General features: G+C 47.2%; 1 protein-coding gene across 1 annotated transcript in view; it reads right to left on the bottom strand.

Annotated features, from left to right (window-relative positions):
* COL27A1 (collagen type XXVII alpha 1 chain) overlaps positions 1 to 13,265 on the bottom strand; it is a 145,776-nt gene that overhangs the window by 126,625 nt on the left and 5,886 nt on the right. Inside the window, exons 2-3 of the mRNA XM_087914728.1 lie at positions 13,050 to 13,120; positions 4,602 to 6,064 (exon numbers count right to left, since the gene is read on the bottom strand). Of these exons, the coding sequence (XP_087770854.1) occupies positions 4,602 to 6,064; positions 13,050 to 13,120 (1,534 nt within the window). The remainder of the gene's footprint in view (positions 1 to 4,601; positions 6,065 to 13,049; positions 13,121 to 13,265) is intronic.

The following is a 13,265-nucleotide window of genomic DNA, read 5'->3' as shown; positions in this document are numbered from 1 at the left end:
GTGGGCACAGAAAGGCCAAAATCCACAAATGGGCTTAGCTAAACCAGTACAGCTAATCCTCGTCTGACGATCATCGTTGAGCCCCCAAAATTTCTTTTTTTTTAAAAAAAAAAATACATGTTATTAATTTTCTATGAAGTACATTTCTTTCCTTTAAAAAAAAAACAAACCAACTTTCATTGTGCATTTTCCTTTGTTTTACATCGCCATTTCAATTTTGCTACGACGATATGCTGGTTGTATCAGCACCTTTTAAAAATAGCCGTGATGTTATACATCCTAGTTACGCCCATTTTTCTCTTTTTTCATACAGGATAGTCCATAGGAAAAAGAATAAATCTTGATATTATACAACGTACTTATATCCAGTGGTGCGTGGCAGGGGAAGGGCACTGTCATATCTCCATTCCCTCCCCCACTCCTGGGGGATGACTAACCTTCCCCCAGGACTGGGGAGGGAATGGCGGTTTTACGGTATCCTTCCCGTGCCACGCCCGCCAAGCCACGCCCACTAAACCACGCCCACAGAACCGGTAGTAAAAAAAAAAAAGGAATCCCACCACTGACCAGAAGGCAACACAAAAAACAGGGGGTTAGACTAGAAGACCTCTGAGGTCCCTTGCAATCCAGGAAGGAAGGAAGGAAGGAAGGAAGGAAGGAAGGGAGAGAAGGAAGGAAGGAAGGAAGGAAGGAAGGAAGGGAGGAAGGGAGAGAAGGAAGGAAGGAAGGAAGGAAGGAAGGAAGGAAGGAAGGAAGGAAGGAAGGAGGGAGGGAGGGAGGGAGGGAGAGAAGGAAGGAAGGAAGGAAGGAAGGAAGGAAGGAAGGAAGGAAGGAAGGAAGGAAGGAAGGAAGGACAGAAATGGATGGAAACTAGCCAAGGAGAGAAGCAACCTGGAACTAAGGAGAAACTTCCTACGGTAAGGACAATTAACCGGTGGAACAGCTTGCCACCAGAAGTTGTGGATGCCCCATCCCTGGAGTTTTTTAAGAAGAGAGTGGACAGCCACCTGTCTGAAATAATACAGGTTCTCCTGCTTGAGCAGGGGGCTGGACTAGAAGACCTCCAAGGTCCCTTCCGGCTCTATTCTCATCGTCCTAAGAGGGTTTGAATTCTGCTATCCGCTCCACAGGCCCACACAGACCGAAGAAGTTTTGTTTGTCTGTCATCCCATCTATTTCCTAAACGCTTGGACTCCAATTGGGTCCAAGGATCCGTTCTTCCGTTTGCTGGATGCCTCCGCAATGGCCCAGGCTGCTGACTATTGTGATGACAAGCAGCCAAGGCTCAAATCTGCCTCCTGTGAGTTGCAGGAATTTAAAGCCGTTTTGCTGGTTTGGAACAGTGACGGATCCATAAATGTTTGTTTTGCAGCCAGTGACTCCGTGTTCCTATTTTTGAGCGGGAATATAATTGACTGCCATTGATGGACCAGCCATAAAAAAACCCAGCCCTTTCGGCCGTTCAGCTTCGGACCCAGAAGCAGAATACAATTTTTCCTCGCATGTTCAGGTTTGAAATTCCAATCCCTGTTCTTGTGACATGACAGCAGGGTTCCAGTATCTCAGGGGCTGCCCCAAAGAAGAAGGAGTCAAGCTATTCTCCAAAGCACCTGAGGGCAGGACAAGAAGCAACGGATGGAAACTCATCAAGGAGAGAAGCAACTTAGAACTAAGGAGGAATTTCCTGACAGTTAGAACAATTCACCAGTGGGACAACTTGCCTCCAGAAGTTGCGGATGCGGATGAGTAGTTTGGAGAACCGGCCAATCCTGCCTCTGACTGAACCCGCCAACCCCGTCTCTTCTCTGCCTCCCGTTGAGTCCCAGCTGATCGGCTGGGTCTCCTTTGGTTGCCCTGCCCAGGAGAACAGAGCTGGAAAGCAGGTTGGTGGGGTGGGGAGGGGAGGAAGATTTTGCAGTATCCTTCCCTGCCACGCCCACCAAGCCACACCCACAGAACCAGTAGGAAAAAAATTTTTGAATCCCACCACTGCCCTAACCAAATAAACCACCTGATGGTTTAGCGTGATATCTAAGCAAGAGTCTCAATTTGGGGACTGAGGGTCATTTTCGAAGTCCTATTAAGTTTCCCTTTGGATGGTTTAAGAGAAGACGGAGGTGAATTTCTCCTCGATTTATCAGCTTCGGATCCAACCGATTCGTTTCAAAGAGATTGCGGAAGAAAGAAATTGTGATGGTTTTTAAGAGGGGCCATAACTCCATTGCACTTTCTAAAAACCGCTGCAGGCTTCCAGAAGTGGATAAGCTACAAGTTGCAGCAGGAGCCAAAGAGGAAGTATACTGCGGCTTTCAGCCACATCTGGAAGGTCAAAAGCTCAACAGCGAAAATCCCGTTTGATTTGGTTGGCTCTTTTTTTAATTCTCCCCCTTTGCTTCTCAAAAGATTCCCTTCCTCCACTCAGCAAACTCCTGCTTTCACAAAACAAGCCAGAAAATCCAGCACCGTGGAGAAGCCGCCATCCTCACCTTGACCAAAGCAAGATGTGTTGTGGTTCGCTGGCAGGTGGTGCAGGCAGCAGCGGAATCGGACGGTGGGAAAGAACGGGGACCAGTCTGGGAGTCGGGCGAGGATCCTGTGTCCCATGCAGGGATGGGGCCAGGACCATCTGGGAGTGGGGTGCTGATTCCACAGCCTCCAGAGTCTGGCAGCAGCGTGGCAGAGGAACAAGGGGAGCCTGTTCCCAGTCCGCGTATGCACAGAGCTGCCAGAAGCCAAGAGCAGCTGAAACAAAAGGGGCAACTCGGGAGTAAGGCTGGGAGGAGGTTGCCCCTCCCCTAAGGCATAAAGGAAGCGCAAAGGTAGAGAAACCTTTGCAGGAAGCAAAGTCGTTCACGCTGTTTGGATTCAACCTTGAAGCTCTGTGTGGACTTTGTACTTCGGTTGGGTTTTTTACAGTTAATTTGGCACCTTAGTTGTTGGCAGCCATTCAAAGGGGAGAAAGGTGGGTGCTTATCTCGAGGGACTGTTTGGGACTCATGACGGGCTGGGAACGAACGTAATTCCCAGTGTTGAAATAAAACCAGAGTCGTTTTAACTAAGCGTGTGCTTAATTACGGTCTGGAGAAGCCTTGGTCAGAACAAGACGAGATACAGCAAGGCAAGATTGGGAAAGAGTTGTTCCTCTGATTATGCTTGTGGAAGAGCGTGGAGGCCATCATTCCAGAGCTCTTAGTCAGCCCAGGGAACAATTCATTATCAGCGGTTTCCATCCTGAAAAACTGTCTTGTCTGGCTGAATAAATGTTAGGCGGTTCGGTTTCTCAAGAACTCTTCCTGCTCTCCATCCAACAAAGCGCTTACAGAAAGACCGAGAGAGTCTTCCTGATTAGTCATATCGCAGAGGTCAAAGAAGCTGACTCCAAAGCAACGGCTAATCACTCCTTCACCACTGAGCTCCCTTCATAGCCAAGAGGTCAACGCTATGGGAAGGCTGGCTAAGCTGACACTCGAGATGTTCCACAGGAGGCTGGAGAAATCAGCATCATTCATGTCCAAAACCCCATGCATGACTCATACGCCAAGGGTCAGGCGTTTCTATTCCACCACCCCCCTCACAGCTCCACTTCGCATCGGGAGCCAAACCAACCTTCACAAATCAATGGAGACAGTTTCCAAATTGACTCACTTAGTTCAAGTTGGGTTGGAGGAGTCCCTCGAGCGACGTCTGTGGAGATTCTCAGTCCTCCAGGTCATGGTTCTCCCAAAGGGGAGAGGCAAATTATTATCGGTCCCGGCGTAACAATAAACAGCTGAAGGAAATATCTATGGAGGCTCTCCATCATCCAAGTCATGGTTGTCCCAAAGGGGCTTTTTCAAGAGGCAACTGGACTTTCTCGGGGGTGGGTGGGTGTTTCTTGAAGATGTTCTGCTGCTCATCCAAGAAGCTTCCATCAAAACTGAGGAAGCTTCTTGGATGAGAAGCAAAACCTCTTCAAGCAAAAACAAAGGAAGTCCAGTCGCTTCTTGAAAAAAGCACCGTTGGGTCCCTCAAGCTATCTATGCTTTTTAAGAAGGCTGGTATGTGGCTTTCAAGAGGAAAGACCAGGGCTAGAAGGCAGCCCAAAGAAGAATGGCAAGAAGATAAACGGGTTTGCATGACATATTGAAAGGTTGTCACCAAAGTTTTCCTCATCCTGGTGCTCTCCAAATGGGTTGAGATTAGGTAAAGGTAAAAGTTCCCCGCACACCTACGTGCTCATCATTTCTGGCTCTAGGGTGCTCATTTCCATCACAAAGCCGAAGAGCCAGCACTGTCCAAAGACGTCTCTGTGGTCATGTGGCCGACACAACTAAACGCCTTCAAAGGCGCATGGAACACTGTTCCCTTCCCACCAAAGTGGTCCCTATTTTTCTACTTGTATTTTTGACATGCTTTCGAACTGCTAGGTCGGCAGAAGCTGGGACAAGGAATGGGAGCTCACTCCATGACGCGGCGCTAGGGATTTGAACCACTGAACTGCCGACCTATCGGATCAACAAGCTCAACATCTTAGCCACTGAGTCACCTCTGGGTTGAGGTTACAAAACTCACAGCCAGCAGCCTACTGGGCACAAGCGATAATGGAAAGAAAATGGACTTACCGGGGGTCCTGGATCTCCTTTCCACCCAGGAAGGCCAATAACAAACGGAAATAAGGTGGGACCCATGGGGTTGAAGTCCTGAAAGCCATCTACAGCAGCCAGAGTGATGTAATCTGAATTTTGTCCATGTGTTTCATAAACAGGATAAGGCCCTCCAAGTGCTGGTTTGGTGTAGAAGAGAGTAGCCACGGTAGGACTGGATTTCTTCGTTGCTGGTTTGATCATGACCTCCTTTGGTGCAGGACCATCGGTGACCTTTTCCAACTTCTCCTTTGTGGGGACTGGAGAATGGTTACTGGAGGAGTTCCTTCTGCTCTTCATCATCGGCTTTGTGGTGCTTGGCATGCGAGAGGACCTGATGGTTGGTCCTTGGCTACTCGGCTTTTTGGACATTTTCCTAATCTCTTTCTTATCTGGAACCACGCCAAAGTTCACAGTTGAGTTTGGGAAGGCCAGAACATCTGGACGGGTTGACCAAAGAGGTTTCTCCACAGTGGAAGACCCACCTAAAACTCTGGCGGTTGTCCGGTGAGCTGTTCTGGAAGTCGGATGTGCCACGGTGGCATTCTGTTGGAGATTACGGATGCGTTGCGACGCTTCTGTGATTGTCTGAGAGGGAGACAAAGCCACGGTGGACCTCACCTTCATGGTTGGTGGTGCTTTAGGAGCTCGAACAGTGGTAGATGCTCCCTGCAACCTCCTATCCCTTCGAGAAGTGGGGGTTTTAAAGACCGTCAAGGGTGGGTTCATAGTGGTCAGGTTCATCAAGCCCATCATTGCGAGGTCCACCTGTTTTGGGGTCATTTCAGAAGTTCTAGGTTCTTTGGACAGCAACGGGGAAAATGGGAGGAGGTCCAGTCGAAAGGCATCCAATTGTCTGCATTGTTTCTTCAGATACTTACAGTAGTCGTGAGCTGCCTTGGTGGAAAGATAAATATCGAACTGGCAGAGAGCACCTTCAAACTGGGCCGAGCGTTGATTGAGTCTTCCCAAGAGGAAAGAGCCTTCCGGGTCCAAGGTCTTCTCTTTTTTATTATACAAATCTGCGTGCACCTTTTCTTTCCCGCAAGCAGTCACCAAGGTGACTGTCCTGCTTCGGATATCGATCGCCAAGTTGTGCCACCGCCCGTCGTGGACGTTGTAATCGAAATAGACGGAGCGCTTGTGACCTACGTAGACAACCAACTTGCCGGGCAGAAACTGAACCCCCAATTGCAATTTCTTCCTTTTGCTCTTGACGGTGAATAAAAAAGCGCTGTTGACACGGAGGGAACACACGCTCAACACAAGAGTCAAGTCTGGGCCAACAGAGACAGGAATAACCGAGCTGGAGGGCACTTCGATGCGTGCCTGCTGGGTGAGGATGACTCCCAACCTGAAGGGGACGACTCCCTGAGGAACAGAGTGCGACAAGTTGGAGGTCCTTGGTCCCACCAGGCCCAACCTCTGAAGGACGTCCACATCTAGAAGAAGGAAGAAAGGATGAGTTATAAAGACAACCGTCCACTTATTTGAAAGAAGGTTTGGAGCAAGTCAAGTTTCCCTCCCTCTTCTCATCCCCTGAAAGAAGTGGATTTTGTTTGCTAGATACTAAAACCAAATATTGTTTCTCCAAAAGGTGCTTTTTAAAAAAAGGCAGCTGGACTGGGGTTTTTTCCTTGAAGGCCAGTGATGGGATGCTGCCGGTTTGGACAGGTTCTCCCAAACTGGTAGCTCCAACGATCACCTGCCCCCATCCACTCACTCCTGTCCTATATTTCTGCATTTTTTCAGCTCAGCTGATTCACACGGCATGGTGGATTCCCACGCCTCAGCTGTTTTACTTACCGGAGATGCCCTAGAACCGTGATGGTGAACCTATGATATGTGTGCCACAGGTGACACACAGAGCCATTTGTGCAGGCACGCGAGCCCCAGGCAAACTTACTTCACTGTGCACGCGCATGCCTCCCAGCTGATTTTTGGGCCTTTCTCGGCCTCCCAGAGGCTCAAAGGAAGCCTCTGCAGCCTTTGGAAGGCCTGTTTCATCACTTCCTGTATCTTTGGAAATACCGGAAGTGACAAAACGGGGCCCATTTTTTTGGCCTCCAAAAGCTGCAGAGGCTTCCCTCAAGCCTCTAGGAAGCTGAAAAAGCCCCCAAATCAGCTGGGAGGCGCATAATTTGTGCAGTGCAGGGAATGGGGCGGTGGGAGGGGATTGCGTTCACATGCACAAGGGGCATGGGGAGGCGCACGCATTGTGTTCTTGGTGCTGGCACGCGAGCACACACATGTGCAATTTTTGGCACAGAAGCCCAAAAAGGTTAGCCACCACTGCCCTAGAAGGTAAGCTGTAGTGCTTGATATTGTGTTTTGAACACTGCACGCACACAAAGCACACTCTTGTAGAACCACTGGTAAAAATGTTTGAATCCCACCACTGTTGAAGATGTTTCACTTTTCTTCCAAGAAGCTTCTTCAGGTTCTGACTACCCATGAAGATGTTTCGCTTCTCATCACAGAAGCTTCTTCAGGTTCTGACTACCCTTGAAGATGTTTCGCTTCTCATCACAGAAGCTTCTTCAAGTTCTGACTACTGTAGAAGATGTTTTGCTTCTCATCACAGAAGCTTCTTCAGGTTCTGACTACCCTTGAAGATGTTTCGCTTCTCATCACGGAAGCTTCTTCAGGTTCTGACTATTCTTGAAGATGTTTCGCTTCTCATCACAGAAGCTTCTTCAGGTTCTGACAACCCTCGAAGATGTTTTGCTTCTCATCACAGAAGCTTCCTCAGGTTCTGACTACCCTTGAAGACGTTTCTCTTCTCATCCCAGAAGCTTGTTCAGTTCTGGCACACCCTTTCAATCCACTCAAGGAAAAACAAAAGTCCAGTTGCCTTTTGAAAAAAAGCACCATTGGGACAACCATGACCTGGATGATTGAGAATCTCCATAGACAAATGTTGCTTCCTTCATCCACGGTTCCGACGTGGCAACCCAAAACCATAACCAAGAATCATCCTTGCTGGCTACCTATTAATAGAGCTGGCCTTAGCCAGCAGCAGTGTGGTGATGAAGTGAAACTAAAAATTCACACGAGGGAATTTTTAAAGAGTCTGGCAAAATAATTCAGGATATGGAACCTTTGTCGCCCTTCCCTCTGATACTATCTCCCGAATTTCTCCCCTTCCTTGGGGAAAAAGAAAGAAACAAGAATGAATGAGAAGGACGGCCAACTACAAGGACAGCCAACTACAAGAGAACTGATGGTTTTCATCTCCTCCAGCCAACGGGAGTCAAAATCTCAAATTTTTGGCATGCCTGTTGTGATATTACAAATCGCAGAAAGACAAGTAGATTTTCCCACCCATCGTTTAGAAGCAATAATTGTGTGCGTTACCAGCTTTCTTCTCCTTCCAAACTTCTCAGCCGAGAAGAGGGAGAACAATCAACAGACGTATTCCAAAGTCAAAGCAAAGGAGTGTGAAAATATTCAGTCTATTATTTTCTAGGTTGGACAGAATTACCATAATAATAATTTATTCAATTTTATGCTGCCTGACTCCCAGCGACTGAGGTAGAACAAGCGATGATTTAACCTTGGAAGACTCTTCTGCTCAGGTGGGTCTGTTTTGGGGAGGAAAAATCTTCTTCCCACCAGGCTCTGGGAGGGTCTTTACAGAAATCAGCCTTGGATTATTATTATTTTTTTCAAGGTTCTGCTAATTTAGATTTTGCCCGGGCGAGAACATCTCGGTCAGCTTCTCAAGGATTCTCAAACCCTCACTGATTCCAATGTCTGGTTGTGAAATATTTAGGATTCCGACATCAGAAGCAACCTGGAATTGAGGAGAAACTTCACTGGCGGTTTTTAAGGAAAGACTGGACAGCCACTTGTTTGAGATGGTATGGGGTCTCCTGCTTCAGCAGGGGGTTGGAATAGATAACCTCTGAGATCTCTTGGAGCCCTATGATTCTGGAACAAGGAAGGAAGGAAAGAAGGAAAGAAGGAGAGAAGGGAGGGAGGGAGGGAGGGAGGGAGGAAGGAAGGAAGGAAGGAAGGAAGGAAGGAAGGAAGGAAGAAAGAAAGAAAGAAAGAAAGAAAGAAAGAAAGAAAGAAAGAAAGAAAGAAAGAAAGAAAGAAAGAAAGAAAGAAAGAAAGAGAAATGGATGGAAACTCATCAAGGAGAGAAGCAACATGGAATTAAGGAGAAACTTCCTAACTGGGAGGACAATTAACCAGTGGAACTACCTGCCACCAGAAATGGTGGGTGCTTCATCACTGGAGGTTTTTAAGAAGAGACTGGATGGCTACTTGTCTGAAATGGTATAGGATCTCCTGCTTGGGCAAGGGGCTGGACTAGAAGTCCTTCAAGGTCCCTTCCAGCTCTATTCTGTTCTATTCTACTCTATTCTATTAAATTCTATTCTATTCTGTCCTGTCCTGTCCTGTCCTGTCCTATCCTATCCTATCCTATCCTATCCAATCCTATCCTATCCTATTTCTATTCTATTCTATTTCTATACATCACCAATCGTAGAGCTTGATTTCAAAGAGCATCTAAGCCTCTAGGCAGATGACACCAACCAGAATCAGAAAACAGAATAACACAACAAATGGCTCTTAAAAACCTCCAGTATTGGAGCACCCACACTTTCTGGTGGCAAGTTGTTCCACTTGTTACTTGTCCTCCCTGTCAGGAAATTTCTCCTTAGTTCTAAGTTGCTTCTCTCCTGGATTAGTTTCCATCCGTTGCTTCTTGTCCTGCCTTCTGGTGCTTTGGGGAATAGCTTGGCCCCTTCCTCTTCTTCGTGGCGTCCTCTTCACTCACCGTCCTGGAACACAGGTTCGGCATATGGGGCTGGAGAATCCATGTGACTTCTGGAGGACTCTTTGCCCGCCTTGGCTTGACTCAGCTGCACCAGCCAGGAAGTGTTGGGAGTTCCACAAGTCTGAATAATCAGCCAACCACCATGAGATGGAAACTCAGAACCCAAGTTCAACATTCAAGGAAGGGCCTCTCTTAAAGGACCTACCCCTTCCAACCTACCCAAAGCAACAACCTCCATCTCCGGAAGTTTGGGGACTACCCAACTCCCTCTGCTTCCCGTTGAAGCCAATGGAAATCACTTCGAGGGAAGGAGATTTGGCTATTTTAGGAGAAACGGGGTGGTTGCCAATAAACAGATGTTGAAGTGACATGGCTTTCTAACCCAGCAGCTGCGGTTGTAGCTTAACGGCCCCTTGTGAGCATCCTTAAAAGGTGGAAGATCTCAAGGGGTTGGTGTTGCTGCCAAGGTCCTGTCTCAAGAGTTCGTTCACCATTAAGCCTAAACAACCAATTACTGCAAAATTCCAGCTATGCAGAATTTCCCGCTCTTACATGTTGAGTTTCTCAAGAGTCCTTCCAGCATCTTTGGCCCCGTGGTCTATTTAGCGCACAGTCCTGGCCAGCTCGTCATCATGTCCTATCCCGATGTCTCCTGCAAGGGTTCTCGCAAGGGAGGATGAGAGGTCCCGTTTGCTGCCCTTGAAGACTTGTGGATGCAAGTCCAGGTGGACAGAGAATGTAGCTTTAGTCCCCTTCGGCCAGTGGAACTCCTTGCTTCTAGAGAGCTGTGGATGCTGCGATTTTGGGAATTAGAATAGAACAGGGCGTGTTCAGGGTAGGATGGCCGTAGGCTTATGGGTGTCCATGACTTAATATATGAAGGATAGAGAAATTCAGAACTTTGCATTAAAAGCGAAGGCGTCTGAACGGGTCATCTCTCTATATATAAAAGCGAAAGACCACTCGCGCATCATCACAAAATCTCCAGAATCGTAAAGCCTACAAACTTGACATTTGGCACTTATCTTCCTCTTGGCTCCTAGGTGCTTACTAAGAAAGGATTTTTCAAAATGACCATCAGAGCATTACTATTCCATATATTATTATTATTATTATTATTATTATTATTATTATTATTATTATTATTATTATTATTATTATTATTACGCTCCGATGCTGTTCTTACCCAACCAGGTTCCAAGAGAGCAAACACAAGACAAAGGCAGCGGCCCCCGCCTTTTAAGGTTTAATCCACAAATTCTGTTTCTTCACAGATAAAAGGCTGCTTCCAACTGACTAGGTCCAACAAGAAAGAGCCTTGCCAAGTTGTTTGTCAAGGCTGCCAAAACTCCAGAGATAACAACTAATTTACCAGATTCTCTGAACACGAACTAAAATGTCCACGAGTTGAGCTTCAGAGCTTCTTTGCTGTCTGCAAAGAAGGCTTTTCCAAGGGAGGGGCCATGACCTTGCAGCCTTACTCCCAAGTCTCCTGTGCTGCTGTAATTGCTCTCTCCTATGAGAAATCCTCCGTGCACGCGCACTTGGCACAGGCTCCTCGGGAACCTCCTCATCGCTGCTGCCAGCCCCCACAATCTCCGAAGGCAGCAGTGATGAATACCTAATGGTCCTGGCCTCAACTGAGTCCTCACTCTCCTCAGCCGCCTGCACCTGCTGCCAGCTAACCACAACAGATGCTAAGGAGTTCTACTCCCCCTCCCCACCCGAAAAAAAAATCTCTTCCAAATGCAAAACAAAAGCAGAGGAGAGGAGTTTCGGTTTCCATTTTAGTTTCACAGCACCAAGCAGCTTTAGTACAGAACAGCGGAGCTAAGCCACGCCCAGGCTCCTTGCTGTCTCCTTCTTGCTCACACAGCAAATCCTCTTTCAGCTTCCAGACAGCCTTCAACTTTCTCACACGCTGACAGGATGCTAGTCAGATGAATACCAATGGATGCTGGCAGGCAGAGGCAGAATTTTCCCCCCTTATTTTCCTCCCCAAAAACTAAGCCCGACCACACAGTTTCGTAGCAAAGCATGGGTATCGAGCTAGTGACTTAATATATGAAGGATTGAGAAATTCAGAACTTAGCATAAAAGGTGAAGGCGTCTGAATGGGTCATACAGAATAAGGAAGGAGGGGAAAAAAGGAATTAAATTGATGCAAACTCCAGCCACGTTCACACTGGATTCTAGTGTTTGCCCTCCAGTTGACTGTTTCCAGGGGTTGGAAACCTTTGAAGGACACAAGCTCGCCCTTCTCATCCTTCTCAGGAGTTGTTCCAGAGCGGGGGAAAAAACCAGCTAATGAAAGCTGGTCTCGTCGTGCGTGTGGGGATTTTTATTCTCTGTTTCCATCTGGGCCCACGGAATGACCTTTGAAAGACAGCCGAGCCAAATTGTTTCCTTGTTACGCTACCCGTCCTCCAGGGAAATGCCATGGACCAAAAATGCCATGGACCAAACACATCGGGTGCTGCGGTTGGCCGAGTGGAAAATCTTGGCAAGGCTTAACGTCTAAGGAGATTCTCCATCGTCCAGAGAACAGATAATCAGAGTCAGAAAGGACCTTGTAGGTCCATTTAGTCCAACCCCCTACCCCAGCAGGAGACCCTACACCAGGTGTCAGTCCAGCCTCTTCTTGAAAGCTTCCAGGGATGAAGCTCCCACAACTTCTGAAGGCAACTTCTGTTCCATCGGTTGATTGTTCTCACTGTCAGAATATTTCTCCTTAATTCCAGGTTGAATCTCCCCTCTTTGGGAGAGCTTTATAGCTCCCGCTGCCTTAAGAAAGTTCAAAACATCCTCAAAGATCCATCTCATCCTGGGCACCCTTTTTTTTAAACTATTTCCATCTAGCAGACGGTACCGAACAATAAAAACAAGAACAAATAGGCTGAAAAACACCTTTTATCCCAGGGCAGTAACTCTATTGAATTCTACTGTATAGTACACTGAAGATGGTATTTAATTTTGTTGTACAATGTGTAATGACAATAAACTAAATTAAACTAAACTCTCCCATCTGTTTAGCAAAATGGACTTCCATGGAGAGCCTTCTCCATTATATTCTCCATAAGAGAAAGACAACAAGGATGAACCTCAAGTTGAATCTCTCCAGAGTCCAAGGGTCTTCAAACTTGGCAAGTTTAAGACTGGTGGACTTCAACTCCCAGAATTCCTGTGCTAACATGACTGGAGGAGGAATTCTGGGAGTTGAAGTCCACAAGTCTTAAAGCTGTCACATTTGAAGACCCCTGATCATCTCTCTGTCTGTTTATCATCTCCTCATCCATCTATCATCTATCACAAGGGTCTTCCAACTTGGCAAGCTTAAGACTAGTGGACTTCAACTCCCAGAATTTCTGCGCTAACATGACTGGAAGAGGAATTCTGGGAGAAGTCCACAAGTCTTAAAGCTGTCAAGTTTGAAGACCCTTGCTTCAGCCCAACACCTGAACCAATATTGTCTCTGCTTTTTACTCAGAATGAGCGGTTGACTTCAATCCTTCCTCCAAATTTCCCCCCCCCCCCCGCCCCCCAAGTTTCCAATTCTGGATTTGGCAGCACGGAGGCTAACCAGACACCCTTCCCCAGAAGATGTGAAGATGGATACCCCCCAAAAGGTGCAAAATTACCTTCAGGATGTCCACGCGTCAATCCAAGCAAGCAAGTCAAACAGAAAATCGTCCAGAGAAAAGGGAACCCCCTAAAGGGGAAAAAAAAAAAAAAGATTAACAAAGGAGAAACATATCCATCAATTCCTTATTTCTTTTCCAACAGAATCAGGGGGGTGGACATAAAACCGAGAATGAAGATCATCCGCAACGTTGTGTTACAGCAGGAAATGTGTC

This window comes from Pseudonaja textilis, chromosome 17 (genome assembly GCF_049901715.1).
Source record: "Pseudonaja textilis isolate UNSWEBS1 chromosome 17, rPseTex1.2, whole genome shotgun sequence".
NCBI lineage: Eukaryota > Metazoa > Chordata > Lepidosauria > Squamata > Elapidae > Pseudonaja > Pseudonaja textilis.
This window is presented reverse-complemented; position numbering and strand designations above follow the sequence as displayed.